Source organism: Protopterus annectens, chromosome 13.part0 (assembly GCF_019279795.1).
Source record: "Protopterus annectens isolate FY-2018-M chromosome 13.part0, PAN1.0, whole genome shotgun sequence".
Taxonomy (NCBI): domain Eukaryota; kingdom Metazoa; phylum Chordata; order Ceratodontiformes; family Protopteridae; genus Protopterus; species Protopterus annectens.
This window is the reverse complement of record NC_056747.1, coordinates 1,333,412,175-1,333,425,527: the sequence shown is the minus strand read 5'-3', so window position 1 is coordinate 1,333,425,527 and position 13,353 is coordinate 1,333,412,175. Positions and strand designations below refer to the sequence as shown.

The following is a 13,353-nucleotide window of genomic DNA, read 5'->3' as shown; positions in this document are numbered from 1 at the left end:
GCGATCTCGGAGTTGGTATATTTAATTAGCAGGGGGGTCTGGGGGGAATGTAAAAAAAAATGTTTTATTTTTTTTTTTCGAAGTTTCAAAACTTTGATCTTATGGTCTCAACCATAAGAAATTCAAAGTTTTGGGACTTTGAGCTTTAAAAGTAGACCCCCTAGGATAGACGGGAGAAGGAATATCAGAAAATTCCAGTGAGTGTGAAGGGTGACTCTGTAACAGGTCAGTTCTGGTTTCCTTATCCTCTGACCCATTGATGTTATGGTCTCCACCCTCAAAAAAAAATCCCTCACCTGGGTGGTTGAGATCTGTTGGCAAGCAATGCAGATTGTGAGAGAACAGAAGGCTGTGGAAGTAGCTGACAGTTACAGCACCACTGGGGTTCCCACCAAAAATTATGTAAAAACATAAAAAATACTCATCAGATTCTACTGATTACAAATCTTACAGAGATCCTGCTTGATGGTGTAAGTACAACCAAGACTCCATATTTTTAGACTCCATATTTTCTCAGATGATTACAATTTTTTGTTTTCTTTATACTTGGAAATTGCATATGTCATTTATTAGGCCTTACCCAGCATCTGAGCTGTTCCCACATAGTAGCGCATCTAATGCTCCTTCCAAAAAGTAGAAGTTTTCTGAAAATAAAGAAAAACAGGTAGTATAGAAATGAAAAGAGACCACAAGTCTTTGAATTAAATCACATTCCGTTAATACACAGATAGAGGCACGATTGCACTGCCACAGTAATTTATGTCATGCATCAGTATTATATGCTATTTAACAGAGAGCAGCCTACAAATGTAGATACAAAAGAAATATGATCTGCGGTAAAACCAGCACAATCTGCCCAGGTTACCCATGTCTGTAGGTAATGGATAAGATGTGGTTCTAAATTAAACAACCTCCCGTATCCTCCTGTTCTTCTGTGTGATACTGTAATCTTGTATGCTGATTTCAGGGAAGGAGAATCTCGAATACCAAATATGCAAATAACTGCATATTTAGTAATTATAACATTTATAATGCTCATGAGAGTGCTGTCAAATGACACATATCCTGTAGATTTGTTATGAGCTTCCATGAGATCTTTACTCTGAGTGTTAAATTCAGGACAGACTGTATGAACCAAACTTTCCCTTAGCTAGAGAACAAATGTTTTTTAAATATATACTACCATATACTTCATTTCTCAGTTTTATAAAAGGACTTTCACATCAACACCACCACTTAAACCAACAAAATCAAAAATGCATGCATTTTTGTGGATTTAATTGAATCGATATATGGAGTGAACTGCTATTTTGTTTTATAAAAGTAATCTATACTATTGTTATGAGGCAGTTATACATTATTTTATAACACACATTTATAAATTAGCTTTACATCCTCTCTAGTATGTCACAGGCTAGGTATACATCAGAAAAGTCCTTTCTGATTTCACATCATGTCATGCAAGTTTTAGTCTGCGGAGTCTTTAAGCAAACTGGAAGAACTGTCTGAACTGTAGAAATTAAACTTTAATCTAGACGGTTGCCTAATAGTTCATTCATATTTCAACAATTTGATTGGATTGCCTGAGATGGATTTAGTTCTTCTCAGATTTATAGTTGAACTCTCCTAGCTACTTCTATCTGGTAAGAAACGTACAGGCATCTCCACTTTTCACAATTCAGCAATATGACTTTGTGCCTTTGTGCTCTGCTTGCATCACTTTTTCTTGCTGCTTATACGTATTTGTCTTAAATAAACATTTTTCCTTCTATTCACTTTTCTGTCTTCTCCAAAGATAACAAATAATCTCAATGCCCTGCTTTTTGAATCACTGCTGCTTCTAGTTTTTGACCTTCCCATGACTGACTATTCTTCCTCTATGTCAGACATTACCGTGCAGCATCTATCATAGTAAAACTCTTGTCTCTGCTGATTCCGCACCATTATGATTTTAACTCATTCTCTCTCTCTCTCTCTCGTTCTTTGAGCTTTCTACTATTAACCATTCACATTGATATGGATAACATATTCATAGATGCGATTGGTAACATATTCTTGACCTTCTTGCCATCAAAAGTTGAAATGTTGGCAGACTGATTCCCTGCAATGGAGTATGTCTGTATTTCAAAACTGAGATGACAGTCACAATGACTACTACACTGCACTTCATTAGATTTTTCACTGCCTAACATTTTTTTTTCACGTTTATTCTTTTGAAGGTAATGTGATCCTGTCAGTATGTTTACATTTTAATTGCTTCTCAGATATCTTGAACTCTTGACTCAAATTGTAGACCATTGTCTGAGACAACACCAGCTATGTTTTGTCTTATAAATGTGAACAGCAGTGCATTACCACACTAATAATGGTAAATGTCTAACAGTTTAATCACTTCTGGTTATTTAGAATAATAATCTACTCATGGGATACCCTGCCTATTTGAAATTAAACAAATCTAAGATCACCCTGCGCTATAGTCTGCCTTTGACTGTATATGCTAACATTTCTTTTCTTTGATTGCTATTGTTATATGAAATACATGTAGAGCAACAGCTATAAAACTATTTTACCTCAGCTAACATCCAGGCCAATACAATAGATCTTAAGATTACTTCTTGCATTTTTCTATTCCAATATCTAACACATATTTTCGCTCAATCATCTACTGTTGCATCAGGTTAGAGACTATAATTTTATCAGCTGTAAAAATTAAGCTGTAGACTCCACTTAATTTCTCCTTGTATAAAAAGTAAATCAATGTTTTTGCTCTGGCCAGCTTCAAACTGTGGTTCCTTTCAGTAATTACATTTCAAAATCATTGTCACTACCTTCTTTAATAGGTTATTGAAGTATTACAAAAATCATTTAAATTTCTTTTTCTAGCAAATCCTCTTGTTGCCATGGAAAGTCTGCTCTTTTCATCATCATCTACTACTCAAGTAACTCCTTGCCTGGTCTGTACTTTACTTTAAGATCATACTTTTTGGATATGTATATCCTCTGCAATTTTAGAAGTGCACTAAAAATAGAAATGGTGCCCTTCGTGACATAATCCTTAGAAATATTCCTCCTAACTGTTGAGTATCTACTAAAGTGCCTCTTAAAACCATAAGTGATTACTGCCTCATAGTTTTGAAATACACTTTCTAAGCTTCCCAAATCCCCAATAATAGCTAAATGTATCACTTTTTTCTTAAAAATCAAACAGTGATACTTTAACTGACTGATAGATTGGTACCCTATTTAACAAAAAGACCCTACCGACCCCTTGATTTATAATCACTAGCAATTCAAAATCAGAGCCATCCAGTCAGAGATGTCACTTTTGGGACAGACATTATCCATGGCTTACCTTAAGAAACAAAACAAAAAAATGCACTACTGCAATATAAGCCTTGGCATGTTTGGAAGGCCTCTGACAACCCAAATGATCGATTTCAGTTTAGCAAACTAAAAATCGAAACCAGAATAGAAATAAAAACAGCTAAAGGGAAATCTAAAATAACACTAAAGCTTACGTTCAAAACATTTTAAATAACTTTGACTTTGGCAACTTATAAAAAAAAACTTCTTAGAGCAACAAATGAATCCAACACTACAAACTACGTTACACACAAACTAAAAGCCAAAGACCTAAACAATTTCTTATATATATATATATATATATAAATGTGTCCCCTTCTAATAGTCGACATTTCAAAATGTCGACATTCATATGGCCGAGACCATATGATCGACATTTGAAATGTCGACCATGGGGAACCGGCATCATGCTACAGTGCGGAATTGAAAAAGTTCCACTTCCGCACTGTATTACAATCTCGGAGTTGGTATATTAAAGTTACGGGGGGGTGGGGGGCGGAGCCCCCATGGGGGGTGCAGAGGGGTGAAGCTCCTCCCTGCTAGCAGCATTAAGGTAAGTTTGTGTTTGTGTTTTGTGGTTTACTTGAATGGTTGAGATTTCAAATGTCGATCATATGGTCCTGGCCATATGAAAGTCGACATTATGAAATTTCGGCCATATCAAGTAGACCCATATAAATATATCCCACTTCTCCCAAATTCAAATACTCTCAGTCACACAAGTTGTAATCCCAACCCCTCTTAACACCCCCACTAACGAATACCTTTAACTTTAACCCTATGTTTACAGACTCAGGCTACAAGAATCTGATAAAACTTAGGGAATCCTCACAACCTACCTCATACATAGTAAAACCTCTTATTGTAATCTATAATTATATAATTTTACCAAGCAAACAAGGTTTATACAACAAAACTAGACATCAACCCACTCACACAGGTTTTGAAACCAAATTCTCTAAATCACTTCTGTCTTGATGAAAAACACCTTTAAGCAAAATGCTTGTAAAAATTACTTTACACCCAAATCCTATCATATATTCAGTTGTTGTAGTCCTGATGAATGCCCAAGATGGCTTCTAACCATCTTTTAATACATCTAAAGCATGACTCTTACCTTTGTCAAAATTACAGGAACTGTCTTTGTAGACCTTTAGAGGACATTTGACCTAGCAGATGATATATTATTGCTAACAAAAAAACTTGAATCTGTCTTCAAAAATACATCCTTGTGGTTTAAAACTATCTACATAGTAGATTAAGGTAAAGATAATCAATCCTACTCCAAACTTGCCTTTCTTCCTTCCCTCAGGTGTCCTAGAGGGCTTTATATTGGGTCCACTCATATGGCATATTTAGAAATTCCCACCCCAACATACGTTCAAAATGCAGTCCATCTTTTTTTGCTCAGAGCTGGCCCCATCTACTGTAATATACATAAGTAATTACAGCCTCACCATACAAAACTCCAGTACTGGTTCCATACCAGTAAACTATAAGACCAGTACAATAACATCTGCAACCCCTTTTACCTGGCAAGGTGTAACCTGATAGAGCTATCAGACCCATGGAACAGCAATACCTGTAAATACCTATAAATACCAAGGAATATATTTTAATCAAACTGTCTCCTCCTCACATCACAAATAAAAAGACTGTAACTGAAGTACTGAATAACTTCAACTTTACATACAGATTTGTAAGTCACGTTATCCAGAATGTCTGTAAAGTTATTAATTATAATAATTTGCAGTCTGTCTCTGTTTAACATGTATGTGTGTGTCACATACACCTAGCTTTCAGCTATGCTACATACATATATTGCTCTTCTGTTCCCCCATTTTGTTAACTTTCTAGTCATCGTTGTACTTTCATCTCGATACTTTCTTCGCCGATATACCTACCTTGAGTTAATTTTACCTTTTCCTCTCCACACATTTGACTGTATAGCTACATCTGATGCATTCTGCAGTGTTGCTTACACTAAGGAATAGCACCCATCCTAAACTATGTAGACATGAATATACAACAGTCTATTAATTATGGGTATATAGCAGACATTTTGACAAAATATGCATTGGGCCTTCACTGAAAATTATGTCCAGTCAGACTTTCTTGGTAAAAAGAAAAACAGATCTCTTTTCTCAAAGAGACTCACGATATGCCAGCAACTTGGATTATGAGGAAGAGAAGATGGATTACAGATATTGGCTTCCTCCCTTAAATTATGTCACAGAGGAAGAGAACACAAGAGGGCAGGACTGAAGACCTACAAGTCTGTAGCAATCTCTCCAGTACAGAAAGCCCTTTTAGGTGTGTTTGAAGCAGTATCTTTGGATCCAGACTTCTAGCCCCCCACTCCAAAAAAAGCCTTATCATGTTTATAGGGTAGAGGACCCTCCCAGATTCCTATATGAAAACCCAGTGGCACATCTAGAGAGAACTTATACTGATATACTACAGTGGGAGTCCATTGCTCAAAAGTAAAAAATCCCCTTCCTCAAAGAAACCAGACTATTTTTCTTTCCTCAGATTTTTTAAAAATGCTATCTCAGGGAAGAAAATTTTGCTCCAAGATTTTCCTTGTACCCAAAAAGGGCACATGGAAACTATTGCTGGATCTTTCAGTTATGAATTTCTTTCTAGTTCTAAAATTAAAAATGTGAACCCTACATCTCTCTTAAGGATGCATATCACCATATTCCAATTAATAAATGTGGTTTATATTTTCAGTTTACATCCTTACCTTTTGGATTTTCTACAGCTCCAAGAGTATTTACAAAATGCTAAGATTCAGTAGTTGCCTTCTACAGATTTCAGTGAATCCACATTTACCCTTACCTGGACAGTTGTCTTATCTTAGCAGATTCTGCTCAAAAATGCAAGCATCCCTCCTTTTCTTTGCAAACCTGTTCTAAAAATTAGGTTTCAAACTAAACCTGAATAAATCTTTCTTAGTTTCATATCACAGGTAAGCATTTCTGGGATGCCTCTTGGACACCTCTCAAATAATGGCTTACCTCTTACAGGGAATGTTTCTTTTTATCACCTACAGTTTTCAAATTTGGCTAAACAGTCCTTTTCCACAGCAAGAGAGTTGTTCAGTATTCTAGGCTACATGCATCAAATATTTTCATTGTTCAATGTTTCATTGTTCAGTGGTTCCTCAAATGTGTTTAGATTCAACACCAACACCCTCTGTCTTTTCCTGTGTCAACTCTTAGCTTCATCAAAAAAAAAAAAAAAAAAAAGAACTGATATGGTAGACAAATAGACAAATCAAATTCAACTAAACCATGCCTCCTTTTTCCCCCTCTTTTCCCTTCCATTCCAAATCAGTCTGTAAAAGCAGACCCCTCACACTTTGCCTGGAGAGCGGTTTCCAAATGTATCAAAGTTCAGGGCATTTGGGGTCCCCACTTTGCGAAAAGGCACATAAACCTCAAAGAAATGATGGTTCTGATAAAGACATTAAAAGCCTTGAATCAACTGTGGACTCCAAGACTACTATTTGTAATTATAGTCAATACCACTATGATGAGGTACATACAAAAATGGAGGAGGGAGAAACAGGAGGTCCTATCCTTTGCGCAGACAAGTCATAATTACCTATGAGGTGGCAACTCAGCACAATCTCTCACTTCAGGCAACCTACATCCCATCAGAGTAGAACATAAAAGTATCAGAGTTGCAAACCTCATACCTGTTCTGCCCTTTTGATTTTTCATAAAGACAGATATGACTGTTAGAACCAATCCCTTCTTTATGCTAAGAGTGGTCTTGAGTTTATTTGAAATCAGTCTGTCCATCTTCTTGTTTTCTTTACTCAGTCTAAGAACATTAAGAGAAAGAATTCTGTATTACCGGATGTCCATGGTCAGCTCAGATGCTACCTGAACAAAACAAAAGATCTTGTGTAAGATCAATTCTTAATTTCCTTTGAAGGTACGACAAAAAGGACTATAAGTTTCCAAGCAAACCATATGCAGATGGTTATTGCAGGCTATTAAGTTCTGCTACTCACTCCATGGAAAAAGCCCCTTTCCCCACCCCCAAAAAATATTAGGGAAGGCTATGATAGGGTTGTTAGAAATTCTGAAACGTTTTGGAAAGGGGTGGATTCTAGAGCTATTCTAGAGGTGGCAATTCCTCAGTAGACCTTTCACTAAAAACTACAAAACTGATTGCTTTTCCACAGCTAGAACAGGATTCACAGATCCATTTTCCTGGGTCTCCTGGACTCTGGTCTTGCTTCCTCCACTCTACCTGTCTAAGCTTTGACAATCATCTCACATAGCTTTAAGTTACTGCAGTAGTCATCTAATGATGAACATAGTACAATTTTTTTAAGTAAACCAAGATTAGAAAGCTTAAAAAAAAAGGTTAAGCAATAATGCATTCTGTAATAACAAAAACATAGTCCTGTATAGAGGCCCGTGGAGCTGCTGCTTTTAGTTTTGGTATTAGTTTCCAGAATCTATTTCATAATGGTAATGGGAGGATCACAGTTTAGAGATTCAAGGGAGGGAACATTGGGGTTTGTAGGAGGGGAAATATGAGCAAAATATGCCAGCCAGGACATTACCTATAGCTTTGATATCAGAATAAGATGGTGCCATTCAATTTCAGCTCAAGGCAGTGCTGGCTGTTACCTCTAATACTCTTAATGTGGTTGAAAATTTTCTTCAGTACACATTCAGACTTACTTTTCTTAATGCTGCATTTGAGAACCATGCAGACCAGCTTATAAACACCTTCGTTATTGGGGGAGGACCTTGTACATGAAACATACATTTTATCTTGTTTGATAAATTTGATAATTTGTCAAATAAGTTTGCTTATCTGGGAAATCCACCACAGGAGTGCTCTTGAATTTCCTCCCAGACACTACAGGGTTATGAATACATTGATTGAGATGGTTGTTAAATTCTGTTGTACCTGCTAAATGGAGGAGGATGGACACCAAGTATGTGATGCATAGGAGTATACACTGGACAGTTGATGACTTCTGAATTCTGATAATCAGGTCTCTGTGCAATATCTTAGAATACATCTGATCTTAACTGGGACTAGTGAGACTATCAAAAATTTGGGGAGACTTGGTAGTTAAATTAATGTACAGTTATGGTGTGTCATTGGACTGTGACAGCAACTAAAATGGAGGCTTCTGAGGAGTGCAGATATGTCTGACAAAACCTGAGTTAAAATCCTATGAAGCTTTGGTTTCCTGGTACTACCAAATCTAGAAATCTGAAGAGAAATTTGTACAAAAGTGTAAGATTAAAGCATTGGCAGAAACTTACCTGTATTGTGTATGTAAGCATCCCAGTCAAAGGTTGCATTGCCAAAATCAGTTGTGTTAGAGAGTGTTGTATTTCCAAATGTATCAAACAGAGTTGTATTGCTGCTCCATGTATCATTAAATGGTCCCAGTGTTTCATTCATTAGTGTGTCATCAAAAACTGGGGGCCATTTAACGCATTTATGTCGTAAGTTACCCATGAAGAGTTGGAGTCCAATTAGTGCAAAGACAGCCAAACAGAATACGGTCAGGATCATCACATCTCCAAGTTTTTTCACAGACTGGATCAGGGCACCAACGATTGTTTTCAGTCCTGCAAGATGATTGCAATATATTAATACATAAGATATATGGATTTTAACATGTTCATGCAGTCTGATGATTAAACCTAATGAATATAACCTCAATGAAGTAACAGAAGTGAAATCTACATATTTTAAGATCAAAAGGCTTACTTTACATGATGAAAACATAATTACACCAAACGTAGGTAAAAATATTTGTATCTGATCTCTAAATCTGGCATTTATAAATTCATTTTGAGTTTATTAAAAAAATTATCCATGTAAAAATCCCTTGAAGGAATTATTAACCTTAAATGGCTTTTGGAGTTTAATTACTGTCATTTTTGAGTGTTTGTATACGTTTCTTAGCAATTATTGAACTGTGTGCAGCAAGGTGGCATAAATGCTATCAGCACTGTTTCTTCTTTGTTCATATCTTGCATTTCAAAACAGATCTTACATCAGTCTGTCCACTTCATTACTGAAAGGCTGGTCACCATAGGTAGTTTTGAACTACCACCTATGCTTATCTCCAAAGCTACAGCTTCTCTCTTAACTCCCACAATGCAGTTTACTTCTCCTAGGACTCATGATCTCATTTGCTGCGTTTGCATAAAGGTGCAGATCGACCAGGCTTGAGCAACTTCAGTGATAAGTCCTTCATCTTTATGTATGATTTCTAAAAAATAATTAAAATAATTAAAATACCCATACTTAATACAATTCTGTCTAAAATAGAATTATTTCCCTATACTTAAACTTAATGGCCTGTCAGAATCCTGCCCACTTCCAGGTTAGACAGCTGCACCTAACACCCCTATTACTGACTGCTTTACCTTTTTAAACAGTTCTATGCTTCTAAAGATATTAAAGTGCATGTATAATTTACCATAAGTTGGATTGCTTCTAAAGATTATTTCTAAGGCTGCTATTGTGATTTGTAAAGATTACTTACCAACTTTTGCAATTTGAGTGTTTTTTGACGTTGCTATTTTTCCCCTATTGCAGGCTGTGTGTGTTTACTCTGATTTTACTGTGGAAACAGCAAAGCCCTTGAGGTTCAAGAAGGGTGGCCATCGTAGCCATAGATTCCATCCTAGGACATGTACACTGTGTGTGGTGTGTCTACTACTACTTAAAGAGAAACTGTGGCATTTGTAAGGCCTTCGCCACAGAATGCTCCAAGAGCATAAGATCAATCCTATTTCAAAGGGACAATAGAAGAAAGGCTATTAGATAAGAGTGCAAAGTAAAAAGTGAAGAATAATTCGGAGGAGGCTAAATCTAATATCATGCCCACTTGCCTAAGCTTCAGAAAGTGGAAGCTCCCTCAGTCAAGGTTGTGCAGACCTCATCCCATCCTTCAACAATGGTGGCTTCAATATTATTTTGGATCTCTGACGAAAAGAGTGATCAGCTTTTTTTCCAGTGAGTTAACTAGATAGTTGGACTTCTTTCCTCTTCAGCCCTTTCAGTCCTTTCACTTAGGTCTTCGGGTTCTATCAGAGATCCCATGGCATGTACAAGGATTGCATGGTGGAGGTCTTGATCAAGGCTCAGAATAGCTTGAGTGCCCTCTTTCCCCCTTTGTATGCAGGGCAGACAGGGAAAAACCTTTTTTCACTGACTTCTCACCTTCTCATGCTGCTTTCATGTGCTAGGTTTACACTTAAAGGAGTGGATTCTCCTAATATTTTAGTTGTACCGCTTGTGAAAAACTAGGAATGATAAAACGATTTTTTGGCCTGAAAGGCAAAGACTGGGTATGTTCAGAACCAATCACATAATTCATGTCTAGAGAATCATTTACATTGCCTCAGAGGAATCACAAATACTGTGCCGTAATAATATCCTATATAAAATATAATGACAGATGAACAAATGTAATAATTTCAGTATGAAGGTCTTTGTGCAGCTGCCAGGGATTTCTACATAGAAGAGTATGGCTACCCATTAATGTCTCATTGGAATTTTCCCTTGCAGGATCACTATTAGACTAAAGTCATATCTATAACTATATCTGATAATACCACCAGTGCCATGAAAGAGCCGCAGAAAAGAACAGTGCTGGAATGCGTTTTCAGTTACCACAGGCAGTCGTTACAGCTTTTCTGACATTTTGTGTATGTTGCTCCATTAGCCTAGTCCCCATTTTTTCTAACATTCTAAAAGTAGCAACTATTGTATTGAGGACTGGAGCTAATGCATACGAGGTTGTGTAAAATATTGATTCTTTTACTGGGAATAATCTAGGGATTTATAAACATCGTACAAACTGTAATTTATGTGCAATACGAGTGTCAGCACAAAGTAACTTAATGCTATGTTGCATATAAATCGAATACATCAAAAGTAAAAATCAGTCAGTCTTCTTTCTTCAGTAGCTTCTCAGAAACATTTAGCAATGCTTATTGGAATAAACAAATATACATTATAAAACAATTGAATCCTTGGATCCTGGTAAAAGTGTAAAGCAGCTGGAGTTGTGGCAGAAGCTTTTTTAATATCCCATATACGTTCTAACATCCTTTTTCTGTTGCATAGTTTGACCTAAACAAAACTTTTCATATGCTACCACTTTTTGATAACATGTGCTGTTATTTGCTACTTTAAAATAATGTTCGTTAATGACCGTATTTACTTTAGCTACATTACAATCCAGAGGGATAAAGAATGAATGAATTATGATATATTTATTGTGATAATATTTATTGGTATATTTGATGTGTATTTATTGCAATATGTTCTATTTTTGTATGAATGGTATTTTAATAATGTTAGTTGTTATAGATGCATTAAATGTTGGTACAAATTCAAAAGGGAGGACAGTGGGAGATTTGTTAGAACCTTTGAAGGGCTTTTAAGTTAAAGTACTAGTTCTTATTTTTGTTTCTCTGTTATAATATGAACCCTGCAGCTCTGATTATATTTGCAAAGAGTGTTTCATAACTGAAATGGCTGAAACATATGTCAAGTTTAACCGAGGAAATGTGTACGTTTTTCTTCTTGTAATATTATTACTCTGCTTTAGTCCTTAAGTCTCACTGTAAATGGACCCCCTTAATAAGGACACTGTGATTGGCTAGTTATCAAATATGTCAAGTTTAACCGAGGAAATGTGTACATTTTTCTTCTTGTAATATTATTACTCTGCTTTAGTCCTTAAGTCTCACTGTAAATGGACCCCCTTAATAAGGACACTGTGATTGGCTAGTTATCAAACTAATAAATAAATAAAAATGGAGAAACCCACCCTGAAGAATGAAAAATGTAACCGTGTGAGATAAGTATGTTACATAGAGTGAAATAAACTCCATTCAGTTCATATAAATCATCAATTTAGCAATGAAAGTGATTTACTAACATATGCTCCCCAACACAGGAGTAATAAAAGATAACTTGTGAGCCGTCACGAACCAGAACAATACATTTTTTGCAGTTGTAAATGGTGCCCCTGTTTCATATCTTTGAGGTCCTAGGCCATCTTAGCCAAGAGCAAGATATTCAAATCCCCATCTTCTACTAACTGGTTATCTAATTACTATTGACATGCAACCAGGGAAAGACACAAACAGTAATGCTACTGTACTTTTACAATGCAATATTCTCAGTAGTTGATAACATAAAGCACTAAAATTGAACATCAATGACTAAATCTTTATCAAAAAAGATATGCTGCTGAAGTATGTAGAATCAGATACCCTTAAATTACTTTACCCAACATATACTAACAAAGATTGCCTCAAATCAGCTTTTAAAGCATTGATCTTAGAATTAATTTGCTGAACTCTTTGTATTATAATAAGATCACAATGCATGGTCTTTTGCAGTTTCTATCCACTTACCTGGTATAACGGTGGTCCTTGGCAGTTTCTGTCCACTTACCTGGTATAACAGTAATAGTCTTGAGTGCTCTGAGAACTCGAAATGTCCTAAGTGCAGAAACGTTACCCAAATCTACGAACTCTGTAACATATCTGAAAATTACAAGTACCAATATTAAAGCAAGTAGGCAATTTTAGATTGATTTCTATATTTCAGATCTGTAGTTCAATATGAAAATAGCCCTCACAGAATGAATGGACAAACCACAGTGTTAATTTAAGTTTAATGCACAGATAGTGGACAGATAATGGGCTTGTACCCCTTCTTTCCTCATTACAAACATATTCCTGTTCTGCACTTAAGGTTTTTGCTCTTACATGGTTCCACTCATTGAGTTAAAAGACGTGGAAATTTCAGTCACACAAAACAGATTGGTTGAAGCTTGGGCGGCTCACTATCTTACAACCATGGAGTAAAATAAAAAGCTCAAACTACCCCAGTAGTGGTTCCCTTTAAAATAACAGTGATCAGCCAATTACAGCAGTTACAAACTGGAAACTGTACTCATCCGTGTGGAAC

The 13,353-nt window shown here is 36.1% G+C and overlaps 1 protein-coding gene across 1 annotated transcript in view; it reads right to left on the bottom strand.

Moving 5' to 3' along the window:
- Nucleotides 1–13,353, bottom strand: part of LOC122788286 (sodium channel protein type 4 subunit alpha-like) — a 1,768,016-nt gene that overhangs the window by 765,039 nt on the left and 989,624 nt on the right. Inside the window, exons 7-9 of the mRNA XM_044055359.1 lie at nt 12,835–12,926; nt 8,667–8,978; nt 581–644 (exon numbers count right to left, since the gene is read on the bottom strand). Of these exons, the coding sequence (XP_043911294.1) occupies nt 581–644; nt 8,667–8,978; nt 12,835–12,926 (468 nt within the window). The remainder of the gene's footprint in view (nt 1–580; nt 645–8,666; nt 8,979–12,834; nt 12,927–13,353) is intronic.